The sequence below is a fragment of the Bidens hawaiensis genome, unplaced genomic scaffold (genome assembly GCF_021521415.1).
Source record: "Bidens hawaiensis isolate Kalapana, Puna unplaced genomic scaffold, B.hawaiensis_p1.1 tig00044903_1, whole genome shotgun sequence".
Taxonomy (NCBI): domain Eukaryota; kingdom Viridiplantae; phylum Streptophyta; class Magnoliopsida; order Asterales; family Asteraceae; genus Bidens; species Bidens hawaiensis.
The window spans coordinates 6,293-22,946 of record NW_027497994.1 but is presented as its reverse complement, the minus strand read 5'-3'; the positions used below and the strand labels follow the sequence as shown (position 1 = coordinate 22,946).

At 34.3% G+C, this 16,654-nt stretch overlaps 1 protein-coding gene across 1 annotated transcript; it reads right to left on the bottom strand.

The window, feature by feature from the left end:
* Positions 1–9,849: 9,849 nt before the first annotated feature.
* LOC143595310 (uncharacterized) lies at positions 9,850–14,362 on the bottom strand. The gene is made up of 5 exons (XM_077074353.1): positions 13,887–14,362; positions 12,582–13,683; positions 12,162–12,488; positions 11,058–12,064; positions 9,850–10,927 (listed from the first exon to the last, which is right to left on the bottom strand). Exons 1-5 carry the CDS (start codon positions 14,360–14,362, stop codon positions 9,850–9,852), a joined length of 3,990 nt encoding a protein of 1,329 aa, XP_076930468.1.
* Positions 14,363–16,654: the final 2,292 nt, after the last annotated feature.

Here is a 16,654-nt window from a genome sequence, read left to right as displayed (position 1 = left end):
CTGAAACCCAACCCGAAAAAACCCGTACCCGAACTAAACCGACTCGAAAAACCCGAACCTGAGAAAATACTAACCCGAACCCGAACCGAAGTAATTCGGGTTGGTTCTCGGGTTTGATTTATAAGTTTCGGGTTAACCCAAAAAACCCAAATAAACTTTTAGTTTTGAAATTAAATATATTTTTAGATATAATAATATGCTTAGTTTTAGTCACTAAAGTTATCATAATTTGAGCTTAATCGACTGTTGTCATTCCAACTATTATGGATCGATTGTTTATTGTTAATTTATGTTTTCCATTTATTACTAATAGCAATCTTAATCGAACAACCAAATCACGTCTGATTGAAGACGATTATGGTTCGAGTTAGTTACTTAGTTTTACTCTTCTTTTGAATTGTTTTATGACTTTATCAAGTTATGTTGGTTTATTATTTGATTATTTGCGTTACGAGCAAAGAAGAATATGTTGTTTTAATTTTAGCATTGAAGTTTTTTTTGTTTTTAGTTTCATTTTCTAGGATACTCGAAACCCGATTAACCCAACCAGAAAAATCCCAAACCTGAAAAACCCGTGAGAGATTTGGATTGAGTTTCAGGTTAAGATTTAAAACTTTGAAACCCGAAGAACTCGACCCAAAGAACCCGAAACTCGAAGAACACCCCTAATAATTATAACATACTACAAATAGATGCAATTTTGTGAGGATTTAAATTAAAACAAATAGAAAATTTGAAGTTTACATTGATGAATATAATTCTAGAAGTTGGAAAAAAGATATAAAGAAACTAAAAATACAAATTATGAAAATTTATAAGATTTAAAATGATGAAATAAAAACGGATTTAAAGGATTTCCAATAAATGCAACGAATTTTAAGGATTTTCAATAAATGCAATGGATTTTCAATTAATGCATTCAACCATGTGAAAGCAGGTTTTGACTCGGGACCACTAAAGGTATGTTTGATAAAGAGTTTTTAAAAGTTTTTAGTTATAAGCTTTTAAAAAAAAGTTTATATTTAATAAAAAGTTTTGTTTGGTTAAGTAAGTGGCCCGGGCCTGGTAGGTGCGCCACATAAGTTGCATCATTAAGGGAACACCACCATCCATAATCACCCAATCTTGTTTGTTATTGTTATTATGGTTGGTAAAATTATTATTATTGTTGTTGTTTTAAATGTTCTAATATTAGTATTAATGGAAACGGAGTTGTTTAAAAAAAATATTTTTGGTCATGCAGACGGTTTTTACACGTGTTTGATTTCAAATGACAAATAGTTTACAAATATTAATATTAATTATTTTAAAGAAATTAATAAAATGCATTGAAAACTAGAAAACACAAAACTTACCCAATTCATATTTCACATTCTCTACACGGTTATCACAGATATTGGTTATCGCACTGAGATATCGGTGGGATATCGGTAATTTTAACGTCATGTAAAATTCATATATATAGCAATTTAATACTAATAATTCAGTATAGTCTCCTACCATTAACAAATTAACATTTTGCAAATTGCAAAACACTAACAATCGTAGCAAGTAAGAATTGATTAAGACTTAAAACAATAATATTGAACACTAAAATTTGATAATTAAGACTTAAAACATTGATATCGGGAATATCGGTGATATATCGGTCAAATATTAGTCCAATATCATTCAAATATCGGTCAATATCATGATATTGTTGGTACCGGTATTCTGAACCGATATTCTGACTTATATATCACCAAGGGACCGATAACCGATATATCACTGATATATCGACGGTATCGACTACATAGTTTACACCAAGTTTTTATCCGCACACACACCACCAACATCCACTTTAAAAGTTGGTGCGCCTATGTGGCACGTGACACATGTTTCTCATATTGTAACATCCGTATATTTAAGAGGTAATAATAAAATTATTATTGTTATTTAAGATTTTGTTCATTTTAGTGGATAAATGTAAGTTGGGCTTGAGGAATTTCATGTGTTGTTCACGAGCCGAATTGAACCGAGCGAAAGCTTGTTCGTTGCTTGGCTCGTTTACAACCGAATCGAACGACTGAAATTTGAACTGAGCGAAAAACGAAACGAGCCAAAATCGAACCCAGCATTTTCCGATCGAACATCGAGCGAATTCGAGCGTTTTTTATTTCTTTTTCACTTTAAAAATTTCAATAAGAAACAAGTTTGAAGGTTGTAAATAGTATATTTTGTACACAAATTAGTAGTTTTTAGACAAACGTATAATAGGTTGTAAATTGTTAGGAGAAAGAAGTTTGAAGTGAGATATTGAACATGTAAACAAACTTTTAGTATTCTGAAAACCTAAATCGAACTAATAAAACTATATAATTGACGGAATAGGAAAATTTTTTAAAGGTTTAAAAAATTGTATACTTATATTTTATGTGTGTTGTCTATATATTTATATATTTGTTCATATATAATTATATATAAAATAAATTAAAAATATTTGAGCCGAACCGAACCGAGCAGACCTTTGCTCGTTGCTTGGTTCGTTTACAAACCGAACCAAGCAGAGCGGCTCGTTTACAATCGAGCGAAAAAACGAGCGAGCATTTTCCGGGCAAATTCCGAACGAGTTCGAGCGTCAAGAGGTTTGGACGGCCCTAAATCGTTAAGAGAGAGATGGGTTTGAAGTAGTAAATAGGCTAGAACCCATGAGCATGGACATATAAAAGCCATAAACATTATCTAAAACCCCAATCCCTCCCATATTCACCTACACTCTCAAAACACAAAACACACGCGCGCATCTTGCTTCTCCCTCAAATCTGATCCAGCCAAGCGAAAGAGTTGAGCAACTTGTTTAAATGTTTTCCACATTAATAATCATCAGAAAATTAGCATTCCAAGTCTAGCTCAATACATGGTTCACCCAAAGGCATGTTCAAGGGAAAGAGATTGATTGAATGATGTCGTTTGGCCTTGAGAATTTGTATGGTGATGAATCTATTATGTAAATTATGTGGTTATGTGCTAGTTGTTTATTACTTTTGTTGGTGGAAGAGATTCATACACATACTCAAATGCAAAGTGGGAGGGTCCGACGGGATGTACCTGCGCCGCCCATTTTTCAACTTTTGTTAATAAATGGCGGTATCATTATCATTATCTATACTCCAAGTAGCTCGGCGAATGGGGGTTCCTTAGTAGATTTGACTTATGTCAAGCAAACAAGAATATCATGTATTTACTTTTCTTTTACTTTGTGATTGAGACATTACATCTTAACTTGTGAATTTTACACTTTTCGTATTATATACATATGCAAAACTTTATGAACTCTCACCAACATTATTGTTGACAAAATATATTATTTTAAACGTGCTGACGTTCTGCCGGTTGAAGTTTAATTTAAGGATTGAAGACTAGATAGTTGGACCATTAGGTTATTAGAAACATATCTTAATGAAATTCAAAGTTATTGTATTGTTATTTGATTTATGCCAAATTGTGTATTTGCGATTTAATGAAATGAAATAAATATAATTATTGTCGCTTTAATAGCATTACGAGCTTATGAGTGATCTGTACGTTACACCCGGGCGTATTCCGCTTAAAGCCGGGGTGTTACAAACACTGTGCAAAATTTTCCAATACATCAGAACCAGTAGATTTGACAAATCTGTTCTATTGACAACACTGTTTTAGATTCCTTTTGGGATTTTGATTTTTCTCTTTGTCATTTCCCTAATAGGCATCCCTAATGCATCACAAGCACAAAAAATCGATTGATCACAATCATACATCTTTTCAACACACTAAGGTTTAACAAGAGCTCATCAGCAAACATCTTTTCAACACCTTTTAACTTGTAAACTTTCCAATTTTTACCCTTAACACTCAGTTTTGAAAATGATGTTGATATCTTTTTAGAAACAACTTTCTTCTCACATGTCCTTGGTGTAACAATCGTTTTGGTTTACCAGTTTTTGATTTCTCAGCAGTTTGTAGTTCACAAAGAATATGATTTTCGCAAGGTATATTTTCATTCTTGTGAACCACCACTGGTTTAACCAAATCTTCAATTATAATATCATCAGATTGAGATAAAACCAGATTGCTTTGAATATAAGATTTTAGAGTTAAACAATTTGTTTTTTTTCTTAATAGTCGTCTTTAGATCAACTGGTTGAACTTTATCCTCATTGATTATTTTAACCTTAGTAACAGCCACAGGAGGATCTACTGTCAATGGATAGTTAATTTCCACTTCTTTTAGATCTACTGTGTCTGGTCGTATGGTGTAATCATTTTTAAAAGGAGGAGGGATTTCAACAAACCCTAAACCAGGTTTACCACCCTTTTGGTGATTGCTGTTAACTTCAATAATTTCATTGAGTAGAAAAGATGAATTTCTAAATTTACCCAATTTATTCTTTAACTTCAGCACCTCATTTTCTACTCAACTTACTTGATGGTTCTCAAAGAAAATGGGTATTTCGAAACCCCATATCTCAAATGTGTAGATTTTGTAGAAAAATTAAGGAAGTGTGAACTTAAGATGGTGAATTTAAGGCATGGCAAAGTATTCGAGTTAAGGGAGAATGAAGATGCTGATTGTTTTTACAAGATTGATGTTGATAAAGATTGGAGACGTACAGCTAATACCAAAGGGGAGTTTGTTAGTGCATTTTCTTCAGGCATTATTTGTATAAAGACACTTGTTTTTCCCGATGAGGATCGATGAACTCGATATTGATCTAAGAAACTGAAACGCACAGTGTTTGTTTCGATGCGTTTTGGTACTAATCGGTGAACGAAAATGACCGAGCACGTACACAAGATGTAAATAATAACTCGATAAAGCTCATTAAAAATTTCGACAGAGTTTCGGTACAATACGGTGTCTCGTAAAATATCGGTTGTTCGTAACTCTTGTAACTAACTAAACAAATGAAACTAAATGATACATATTTATACTTAGATCACATTTGTTATGAACATCTTCATTCGTTAAGTAGATCAGCATGCTCATTCGCTAGTTGAAATTCTCCATTCGTTATTCATATGCCTTCCATACTTCCATGTCAAATCTAACGAATGAGCCTCTTATGTGCACACAAACACATTCATTAACTTGTTTCCTTCATTTGTTAACTTGTATGTTTCTCATTTTTTATCTCATCTGGCTCCCACTCATCATCCTTGACTTCCTTGTATACATGCATTAACATATAAGCCTCATTATAAAGACTAAATGATTTGTTGGTTCAACACCCAGCACTTGTCACATTTCATGTACTAACACTCTGATGGATCAGTACCGGTTAAGGTTAATCCCACAAAATCAGATTAGAAGCTATAGATACGTCTCTAGACCTATTTTAATGAAGAGCAACATACAGTGAGGATATTGAGAAACCCAGGGAAGTGTCAACTGGCTGATTGCATTAAAAAGTTTGTCCCTAGCAAGACAAAACAAGATTTGACAGTGGTGGAGATGATCTACTGGGTCAACCAGAAGGGAGTTTTTGGTTTAGCAGTTGCAAAAAGAGCATATATAAGATAAAAATAGCTCCACTTTTGGTGTATATAAAAAGTGTTGAGTTAATGATCTTTAACAGCTGAATGGTGGAAATTATAGAAGAAAGGAGATCTCAAACATGAAACACTTATCTATTAAGGTGCTTAGTTTGGCATGTAGTGCATCAGAATTTGAAAGAAACGGGAGCACATTTGAGCATGTAAATAGTTCAACCTTTAAATTTTGTGTATGTTCTTCGCTTATTCTTTTATAGTATCTACTATTTATCATTTTTAACAAATCCATTTAAAGAAAACAAACTGACTAGAACACAAGAACATGCATGATCTAGTGTTTGTTAAATACAGTAAGATGCGCGCTTAAGAATCGACGAGATGCAAATATGGTCCTTGATCCAGTATCATTGGATGACATCGGCAATGGTAAAGAGTGGTTAATTGGACGATGGATGAATACCCTGTTTTTGATAATGAGGATTTGACATGGACAACTAGAAGAGAGGCAAGCACTGAGAAGTGAGAAGCCTTAGGTAAACTGCAATTCACCTATAAGTTGATAAGTTGAGGGATCACCTACTTCACACAAATCTTCCAATATGTATACTTAAAAAGTATACCTAAGACCTTTAATCACAAGGTTTGAATCGTTATGTGAGTTTGATCTTATCATGTGGTTTTATTGGAAAGGCGCTAAAGTACGACTTCATATAGAAATCACCATTTAAGAGCAAAATGCTTCTTGAAGATGAAGTTTTTGGTTACGTCACCAGCATACCTCATATACCAATGGTTTTGCTTTATATCAACTTGAGGGAGGCATCCTGATGTATATAAAAATATACATTTTTTAAGCATCAAAAAATCTCCAAAATACTATATTTTATTATATTATCTAGTTCAAATAGCTACTTATTATGTTAATTTCTATTTTCAAGTTTATGCCAGCCTCAAACAAAGAAAAGAGTGGATACACGAAGAAAAATGAAGAAATTATGTATTAGCCAATTTAACACACCTCCCTGTTCAAGAAGCACATCCCTGTGGTCACCTATCAAAGAAAAGACAAATTCTGATGAAGCTAACACGGGGCTGGTCTCAACTAGCACACTCCCGTGGTCACCTTTTCAAAATAAAGACAGAATTTGATGAAGCTAACACGGAGCCGTGTCTCATGTAGCACGCCCCCTGTGGTCACCCTCCCAAGAAAAGACAAAAATATAAGCATCTGACATCTAAAACATACCCCCATGTCACACCCACCACTCCCCCATGCTAAGTCATCATATGTACGATGGACAAGAAATTAATGCACCTGGACAACTAGGAATGCTAAAAAGAAAATCTTGATATTTTATCCAAAATATATTTCCTTGTGTTGTACTTTGAAAAGATGAGATACATGCTATGATCAATTTCTCTAGTCTTGGTAATTCTAAAACAACAATGTTAAATACGATTGATTAGGCTGCCATGCTAGTTAAATCATACGTTAAAGGAATGTGTAATTATAGTCTACTTAAAATAAACCAAGGGGAGGTTGTGTGACTAAACTATAATCACCCAAAGTTGTTAGGATTAGTATTTGAAAATCGAAGTCAATCCTAATCTTTATACTTTACTAAAACTACTTGCTTACTTATATTGACATTTTCGTGATAGACATGAAGTTATGCATTTTACTTTCTTTTATGTCATAGGGTGATTCACTTAGGAATGTGGGGTTATTCTATCTTATATTATTAAAGCAATTTAATCACATATTCATAATATTAATAATCAAAGAAGAGTTAAGTGAATTCATGATTTAGATGGTAACCTTTATATATTGATTTTCTCGTCTAAAATCCATCTACTTGTTCACCTATTTTATTTTATTATAACTTAAAAAGATTTAGTTTAAAAACACCCCTAACTGATTATTACCTTCTGTTAATTTAGAACAAAGATTAATTATTAGAAATCATTCATGTCCATGGATCGATACTTAATTCTTATCAATACGATTCTACATATAAGATAGATATTGCTTATATGTGTGTGGTTTAGTCTTAGTAGAATCATTTTATATTAAAACCTGGTTTTGTGTGAAATCAAAGAAATCAATGCTTTTTATGCATACCCACACACCACACTACATCCTTACTGTGTTCATCGTTAATTTTAATGGTGATTATGGTCTTCTTTGTATTTATAGTGATTAACTTTCCATTGATATTGTTATTGGTGGTGGCAGTTTCTGCATTCATCATAGCACTCAACGATTGGGGTTTTTTATAATACATGATTTGAATCAACACATTGGTAATACAAGATATACAAACGTTTTACCAGCATGTACAAACACATTTCTACATATTGGTAACACAATGGAATCACGCAGAAGGTTATAACAGCCTATACAAACGGTAATTTCACGCATATCACTCCCTCGGGTTCAAACAAATAGGCCTGTACTCACAATCATGCAAGCAAATCTAGTAATCACTCTCAGCGATCTGCTATCAAGGCAGGCGCATAACAGCACGATGCATATCCAATTTAAAGTTACAAAATTATAACTCAAGCACTGAATCACTAATACTTTTTAAAATTGTAGCCAATCAAAGCCACATGTCAATCTATAATCGCTGTCATTGACATAAACCGCCTGTGGTACTACGTCAGCACATACCACTTTTTTTTGTAAGTGTAAGGACCATGAGAAGATTTCAGAGTAAAATGCATGTAAGTAAACACAACACTGACCTAATTACCCTTGACATAAACATACTAAAACTACCCGAACAACTACTAGTATTGTGTAATACACTAATTGCAAATGAATACTCTAGTACAAAAGCCGTATTTTTCAATGAAGCAGTTATTGAAAAGCTCAACATCAATTGCAAAGATGTGATCACAACAAGAAAGGATGCACCGACCAATAGACCCATAACTAATACCGAATTATATTTTCGCAATCTGAGGCATACCATGTATGCTAATCACTACAACCTACCATGAAAAAGGTCGGGAGGACCTATGTTAGTGGAGCAAAAAGACAAGCATCAATTACTCCATCCAGACCTAACGCTAAAGGAATCATGCCAAAGAGACAACTCGAAGAAACAACTACCAAACAACCTCACAAACAATAGATACTAATTAACACATATCATATCAGATAAGGGTGAATCATGCAAATTAGCAAAAGAATGAAGGCGTAGAAGAACACGTATTCTAAGGCTGCAAACACTTTTTGAACATCAGCAGCACCAATCAACAACAACGTACAACTCTAGGACACTCTTTTACAATGCAAAATGCCCTTTTGAACATTAGCAACTTTGAAAAAGACATGCAGATGCTCAACCTACATCACCTTGCTGAGGTAGTAAATAAGTACAAAAACTGTATTAACCACATACAATTATGTAAACTTGGGGGCATTTTTGGTAACTCATCAAGTGGTCACAGTTATGAAATAACATAGCACGCATTCCCCATACTATATCTTTTAACTACAATTAGTGGCACATCAGTAGCCAAGTGCGGGTAATTATTCTAGTTGTAATTTATAAGGCACACAATATTTTTGAAGTATATAAATGTTATCCTTTTTTTCTTTTCTTTCAAAGTTGTAACTTATTTACAGACCAACATAAGTTACTATTTCTACTTAAAGGTGTCTTTCAAAAGAAAAACAAATGGTTTTCACTAAGCACAATGCCATTTCACCTTGTTTAATGATGGCTTTTTATGAGTAATTTAGACCATTTGAATACAAAAACACCAACTAAAACCATTAGGAGGTAAGAAAAATAAAAACTCAACAAAAAAAAAATTTACCAAAATATAGTTCAATCCTCAAGAATTCACACTTCATCAGGCGCAATCCCTTAAGTTTAATGTGTTATAATCTTACCCTTGTTCTTTGCTTTACTACCCAATCCTCTACTCATGTTTATTCAACTTCGACCAAAAAAGTAACCTACACACAAACTTATCATAATTAGTTTAAATTCTTTAACATTCTAAGCAACATTTTAATGATACAGATTTCAAGTGCTTCACACAATTCGAGATTGCAGGAAATTATTCAATGTTAGGATTAACTGTAACACACATACAATTTCAAATGAAAAAAAAAAAAAGATATACAAGTTTACCTGGTTTCAGTTATTGTAGACATCCTATATTTGTTGCTAGTAGTGTATTACTTAGTTCTTGCCTGAAAATACATTTTTTGTCATAAAAATTAAAAAATTCATGAAGAAGAAATTATTATCAGGAACCAGAGAGCATACTTGTTACAATGGTTATTTGTCAATTGGCTCCTTTGGGTCTACAAAGTTAATCCACCATGCCAGTAAACCCAATAATGTGCAGACCTTTCAATGGAAAAATGCTCTGTGGAAGATGACTTATGCTTGTACCTTCTATATTTAACTCTATTAAACATTCCAAAAGTCCAAGTTCCTCCGGCAATTTCTCAACCCCAATACAATGAGAGAGGTGTAAATACTTTAAACATTTCAATTTACAGATGTTGTTTGGAATATCTCGTAAATGTTTACATTCTGTTATGATTAGCTTCTCTAAACATTCTAATTGACCAAGGTCATCAGGTAACTTCTCTAGTAGCAAACATGATTTAAGTTCAAGAGATTTTAGATGTTTCAACATCCATATGCTTTTTGGAAGATGCTTGATCACTTTAATTGACAAAGTTATATCTTCAAGATGATTACATTCTTTAATATCTAACATCTCCAAATGTGGAGTCAGCCCAAGGTTCAGGTTACTCAGCCTAGAACCACTTAAGTTGAGGAATTTAAGATTTGGACATTCAACTGGCACGTGGAGTTCTTCAAAATCATTACATCCTCCAAGATCTAACCTTTCGAGATGTGGAGTTAGACCAAGGTTAAAGGTTCTCAACTTTGAATAACCAAGGTTAAGGAATACAAGCTTTGATGGACTTTCATTAGACATATCAAGTTTCATAAAATCATTGCATCCTGTGAGATCTAATTTCTCCAGATGTGGAGTAAGTCCAAGGTTAAGTTTACTCAACTTAGACCAACAGAGGTCAATTAATTGGAGCTTTGGGCACTCAACAGGCATGTGAAGCTGTACAAAGTCATTACATCCTCTAAGGTCTAACCTTTCAATATTTGGAGTCATCGCAAGGTCAAAGGATTTCAACTTTGAATAAGCCATATTAAGGAATTTGAGCTTTGGGCATTCATCATGCATTTGAAGTTCTACAAAATTATTACATGCTCCAAGATCTAATCTCTCAAGATGTTGAGTCAACCTAAGGTTAAGGTTACCTAACTTTGACCACCGAATGTCGAGTACTTTGAGCTTTGGACACTCAACGGGCATATAAAGTTCTACAAAGTCATTACATCCCCGAAGATCTAATCTCAAGATGTGGAGTAAGCCCAATGTCAAAGCTTCTCAACCTCGAATAACTCAAGTTAAGGAACTTGAGCTTCGGACATTTAATGGGCATGTGAAGTTCTTCAAAGTCATTACATCCTCCAAGATCTAACCTCTCAAGATGTGGAGTCAGCCCAAGGTTAAGGTTACGCAACTTTGACCAACGAAGGTCTAGTATTTTGAGCTTTTGACACTTCAATGGCATGAGAAGTTCTACAAGCTCATTACATCCTCGAAGATCTAATCTGTCAAGGTGCGGAGTCAAATGCAGGTCAAAGGTTCTCAACTTTGAGTAACTGAGGTTAAGGAGTCGGAGCTTTAGACATTCTCTAGGCATATGAAGTTCTACAAAGTCATTACATCCACCAACATATAATTTCTCAAGATGTGGAATCAGTTCAAGGTTAAGGCTACTTAACTTAGACCAACGAAGGTCAAGTATTTTGAGGTTTGGACATTCAACAGGCAAGTGAAGCTCTACAAAATCATTACACCCTCCAAGATCTAACCTCTCGAGATGTGGAGTCAGCCCAAGGTCAAGGCTACTCAACTTAGACCAACGTGCGTCGAGTGATTTTAGCTTTTGACATAAAGTATCCATTTGAAGTTCTACAAATTCATTACAACCTCGAAGATCTAATCTCTCAAGATGTGGTGTTAGCCCAAGATTAAGGTTACTCAACTTAGACCAACGAAGATCAAGTAATTTAAGGCTTGTGCATTCAACAGGCATGTAAAGTTCTTCAAAGTCATTACATCCTCCCAGATGTAACCTCTCAAGATGTGGAGTCAACCCAAGGTCTAAGGCTTTCAACTTTGAGTAAGTAGCGTTAAGTAATCTAAGGTTTGAACATTTAACGGGTAATTGAAATCCTACAAACTCATTACATCCTCCAAGATCTAAACTCTCTAGATGTGGTGCCATACCAAGGTTAATGTTTCTCAACTTAGAGCAATGGAGGTCGATCAGTTTGAGATTTGAAAATTCTATAAACATGTGAAGTTCTACGAAGTCATTACATCCACCAAGTTCTAACCTCTCTATATTTGGAGTCAGTCCAAGGTTCAAGGTTCTTAACTTTGAAGAACTGAGGTTAAGGAATCGGAGATTTTTAAGAACCTATCATATGCAAACAAAAAAATATATGAATATCACTATAATGACAAATATAAACTATGATGCATAATGAAAAACAACTTGTAAACCTTCATTTTACCTTACTTTCTCCATCTTCCCAGAGTTCAGAAATGTTGCTGAAACACATTTCCAAGCTAACAAGATTATTTGCTTCAAATGTTTTAGGTAAACTCCAAAAAGGGTAATAATACCAATGTATAAATCGTAAAGAATTTGGTAAGTATTGGTAAATTTCATCAAATTTCCAACTGCTATTTAAAAAATCATTATGACCTTTACGAAGATAGAAAGATCTATTATTCACGTAAAGATATCTAAGTTCGTTCATGTTTCTAAGACCTTTCATAATGATAGTTGGATGGAGATCCCCGTGCCGTAGTTTTATGTATCTTGTTGCTTGAGTTCCCTGTAAGTAAAAAAGTAGAAGCATGATTTTTTTTTTAGTTCATGACAAATAAAAATGTTAGTATTCTTCTTTACAAATAAACTTAAACCTTACCATGTCCTTAACCAATATATCTTTAATTTCCTTCTCAATCCATAATCGACTATGTCTATGAGGTTTAGTAGGGTGTAAACGACGAATAATACTCTTGCCCATTTCTTCAACGTGGTCATGTAAGGACACACGATCATTACCAGAAATGGTTATCAAAGATTTCTGCTCAAGAACCCTTAGACCAATTTGAGCATAAAATCCACAGCTTTCAAGTATTCTGATTACTTCTTCTTTCATTTCACCTTTTAATATGCATGCAACATTTAGGAATATTTCTTTATGATCATTCTCTAAAGCAACAAAGCTTAGTTCCAATTTTTCAAAGGTTTGCTTCTCTGGAATTTTTTTTAATCTTTCTAGGGCATCTACCCATTCATGCTCAGTTTTACCACAAAGAAATGAACCTAGAGCTTTAACTGTTAATGGAAGACCAGCAGCATAATGCACAACTTTTCCCGATAGCTCTTCATAACCTCGAATTGGAGTCTCTCCCCCAAATGCATACCTATTAAACAGGCATATTGCTTCCTCGTGTGATAACAAATTCGCTTCATGAATAAAGTTCACCCGGTGAGCTGCTAACACTTGCTCATCTCTTGTTGTGATGATGATTTTACTTCCAGATTTAAACCAATTAGGCTCACCTGCTAACGCCTCAAGCTGGTCGATACGATCAACATCATCTAGAACAAGAAGAACCTTTCTACTACGCAACATCTTTTTCAGAATATTTTTTCCCGAATTAACACTTGTTACTCCGATGCTTTGATCATTTAACACATCTGTAAGAATCTGTTTTTGCAATTTCTTTAAACCAGATAAAGACTCTTTTGAAACTTCTCTTACATTCTCAACAAAGCTTGTACCTTCGAACCAAATGGCTATCTTATCATAAACCGCTCTTGCTAGAGTTGTCTTCCCACTTCCTCCCATCCCTTTGATTCCAATCATGCAAACATCATCAAAACCACTTTCTAAAGATGAAACTATAACCTTTGCACGTGTCTCCATACCTACTAATTTTGCATCGTCACTGGAATTAATCAATCGTAGCTCTAGTGAAATCTGGTCAACAATCTTTTGGATAAATTTAGCTTCATGCCTGTTTGTTAAAGAAGTGACACAATTAAGTTCAAATCCATACCATACAATCATAAATTGATAGCACAGTATATACACGTCTTTCATGTTCAATCTTTCAAAGAATAAAATTTGACTTATAATTCAACAATACAACAGGAGCCTTTTGAACATAGATTAGCTAGAAAGGAACGGAAAATATAGAATATAGCACGAACAAATTACCCATCAAGAGTATTCTTCAACTCCCACCCAGCGAGACCGGCTGCTTTTTGAAGAGCCTCTCTCCATCTCCCAGCATCTTCATTTTTATGTTTGGCAAATGCTTCTCCAACCGCCCCAATTTGTTTTCGGATTTCAGTGGGTTCCACGTCATAAAACACGGGGTAAGCAGTGTGCTCTATCGCCTTCTGGCACTCCATAATCTTTACAAGCTCGTCCAAGCACCACGTTGAAGATGCATAGTTCTTGGAGAAAACAATGATGTAAAATTTCGAGTTTTCGATGGATCCAATAAGCTCATCACTTATCCGGTTCCCTTTCTTGATTTTCTCATCATCTTTGTAAGTTTCGATGCTCTTTTGTTTAAGAGCATAATAAAGATGATCAACAAAAGTTTTACGGGTGTCTTCACCCCTAAAACTCAAAAATACGTCATATTTGAAGCTCTTTTGAATGAACGAACTTGAAGCAGATGCCATTGAATATATATTTGAATGATCCAATAAACTGATATCTTAGTTGGGGGAAATTTATATGAACTAACTGCAAACAAACTTGGAAGAGATGAATAACCCTTCAAGAGTTAACATATTGGTTGGAACAAAATTAGCAATTACGTGAAGAAATGTAACGCCTGTCAATTGGTCAAATGGATTAGATGCCTATTTTGAATTTTGTGTTTATCTCTCTTATTTTTTCCACACGTAACCAAACGTCAAGCCGTTCAATCATTCCGTACATAATTGATTCTAATTAACTTACGTGACAAAAGAATAAAAAAAAAACAAAACATGATATTTTGTGATAATCTTTCTGAAGAATGATACGTGGTAGGTTGGCCGCCATTTTTATTTCAGGGCGGTTAGGTGGTTAAGATATAAAATGAGAGATTAATGATTCAACTTTGGTAAAATACAACAAAAAAATGGTAGGTTGGCCTTTTATCCCTATTAAATGTAGCATAAACTATATTTGTACATGAGTGTACGAGTAAAATTGGCCTGCCGTTCTATTTATTTTTATTTTTATTGTACCAGCTTTAATTAGTTGGGTCTAAATTATGAGTGCATTAACTAGTTATTTGTCAAGCTGGTTAATGGCAATACCGTTTATGGTTTTTGAGTAGAAAATCTCTAACTTGTCTAAGCGGTTTCGGTTATTAACCTAACCGGCTAAAATAACTGGTTTTTATTAAAAATTAATAATTAATTGCTAAAATCCCCTTATTATATACGATGTTCTCGATTTAAGATGTTTTTGAAATTCATAAGCATATTCCAGATATTGAGCATAAAAGGAAGTTGATGCAATTTAAAATTATGGTGGCTTGTTGGTGTATGGAATAATTTTATCTTTGATAAATAAACCGATCAAGGTTGATAATATTTTTGGAGACATCAAAGTATTAACTTTCTTATAGATTAAAAATTGGCTAGAGGTTCGAACGTAGATTAGACTAAATGGAAAGTGTTAGTTGTGTAATTGCTTTTTAAATGTATCGGCTAGCCCTTTCTAGCTTCTTGGTAGTGAGGGAGTTTCGCTTTTACTTTAATGGAAATTTGCGGTTTAACGAAAATAATAAAAAATAAAATAAAAACCTGCATGTGGTGCGAGAATGTTGCCAACTTTTTAAAATTCTGAAAGTTAATTAAACGCGTAATGACACATGTTATTAACAATTAAAAATCTGTTTACAGAGTGGAATTTTGAATTTCGGAGTGTTTGACGTCACCCGGTTGTCAGCTAGTGACGTACCATTGGCGTGGCTTCATCCTTCACTTGGGCCTCCCGTTTTCAATTGTTCAAAAGTAAAAAACTACAATTCTAGAATCATACAGAATGACGATAAATTATTAAAGATGTTCAAAGATTGAGAAATACGATCACGTATATAAATGATCATGTATTCAGGGTAGAATTATTAATATATAATACAATTGAGAGCTTTGGTGTCGCCAAGCCCCCATCGGGTTACTTGACGGAATCATATAAGTCAAGGCATTTACTTTTTTTTCGTTTTACTTTCGGTGCTGTAACAATAACGGACTGAATATCATTTTTCTTTATAGTTCTGGTATCGTAATGAACGTGATGGAAACCGGCCGAATTCGCGTAGACTCACTGTGTTTTAGTTCTGGTACCGTAACAAATGTAACAAAGACGACCAGTGCTTTGTTTTAGTTCTGGTACCATAACGAATGTAATGAAAACTGACCGAATGTCAATTGTTTTTTTTTTGTTTTAGTTCCGACACAGTAACGAACGTGACGGAAACTGACCAAATTTGCGTAGACTCATCGCCTCAACGCCCGGGTCCGCACTGAGGTCTAACCAATGCCCCGAGTTTTACCGATCAACGAGAACCCATTGGTCCACCTCCATTTTCATATACCTTTTGGTTTTAGTTATGGTATCATAACGCATGTAACCGAAACCAATCGAATTCGCGTCAAATTAACGCCTCAACGCTCTGAACCGACAACGCTTGTGTTTTTGTTACCTCGTGAGTTTTACGAACCTGCCCAGCACAACGCACCATGTAAAACACTAGTTAATAATAGGTTGAGAATTACGAAAACATATGAGAATGTACAGCCAACCGACCCCAAAGTGTTTTCATTTTTATTCACAACAATTTACATTTTACGACTGACCATCAAGATATTTTTAGGGTCCTGCTAGGGACACCCACCACACCCATGAATACGCCACGTATAGGTCTATACGCGGCGTATTAGGGTACGATTTGACGTCCTAGCCTGGCTCTGTCA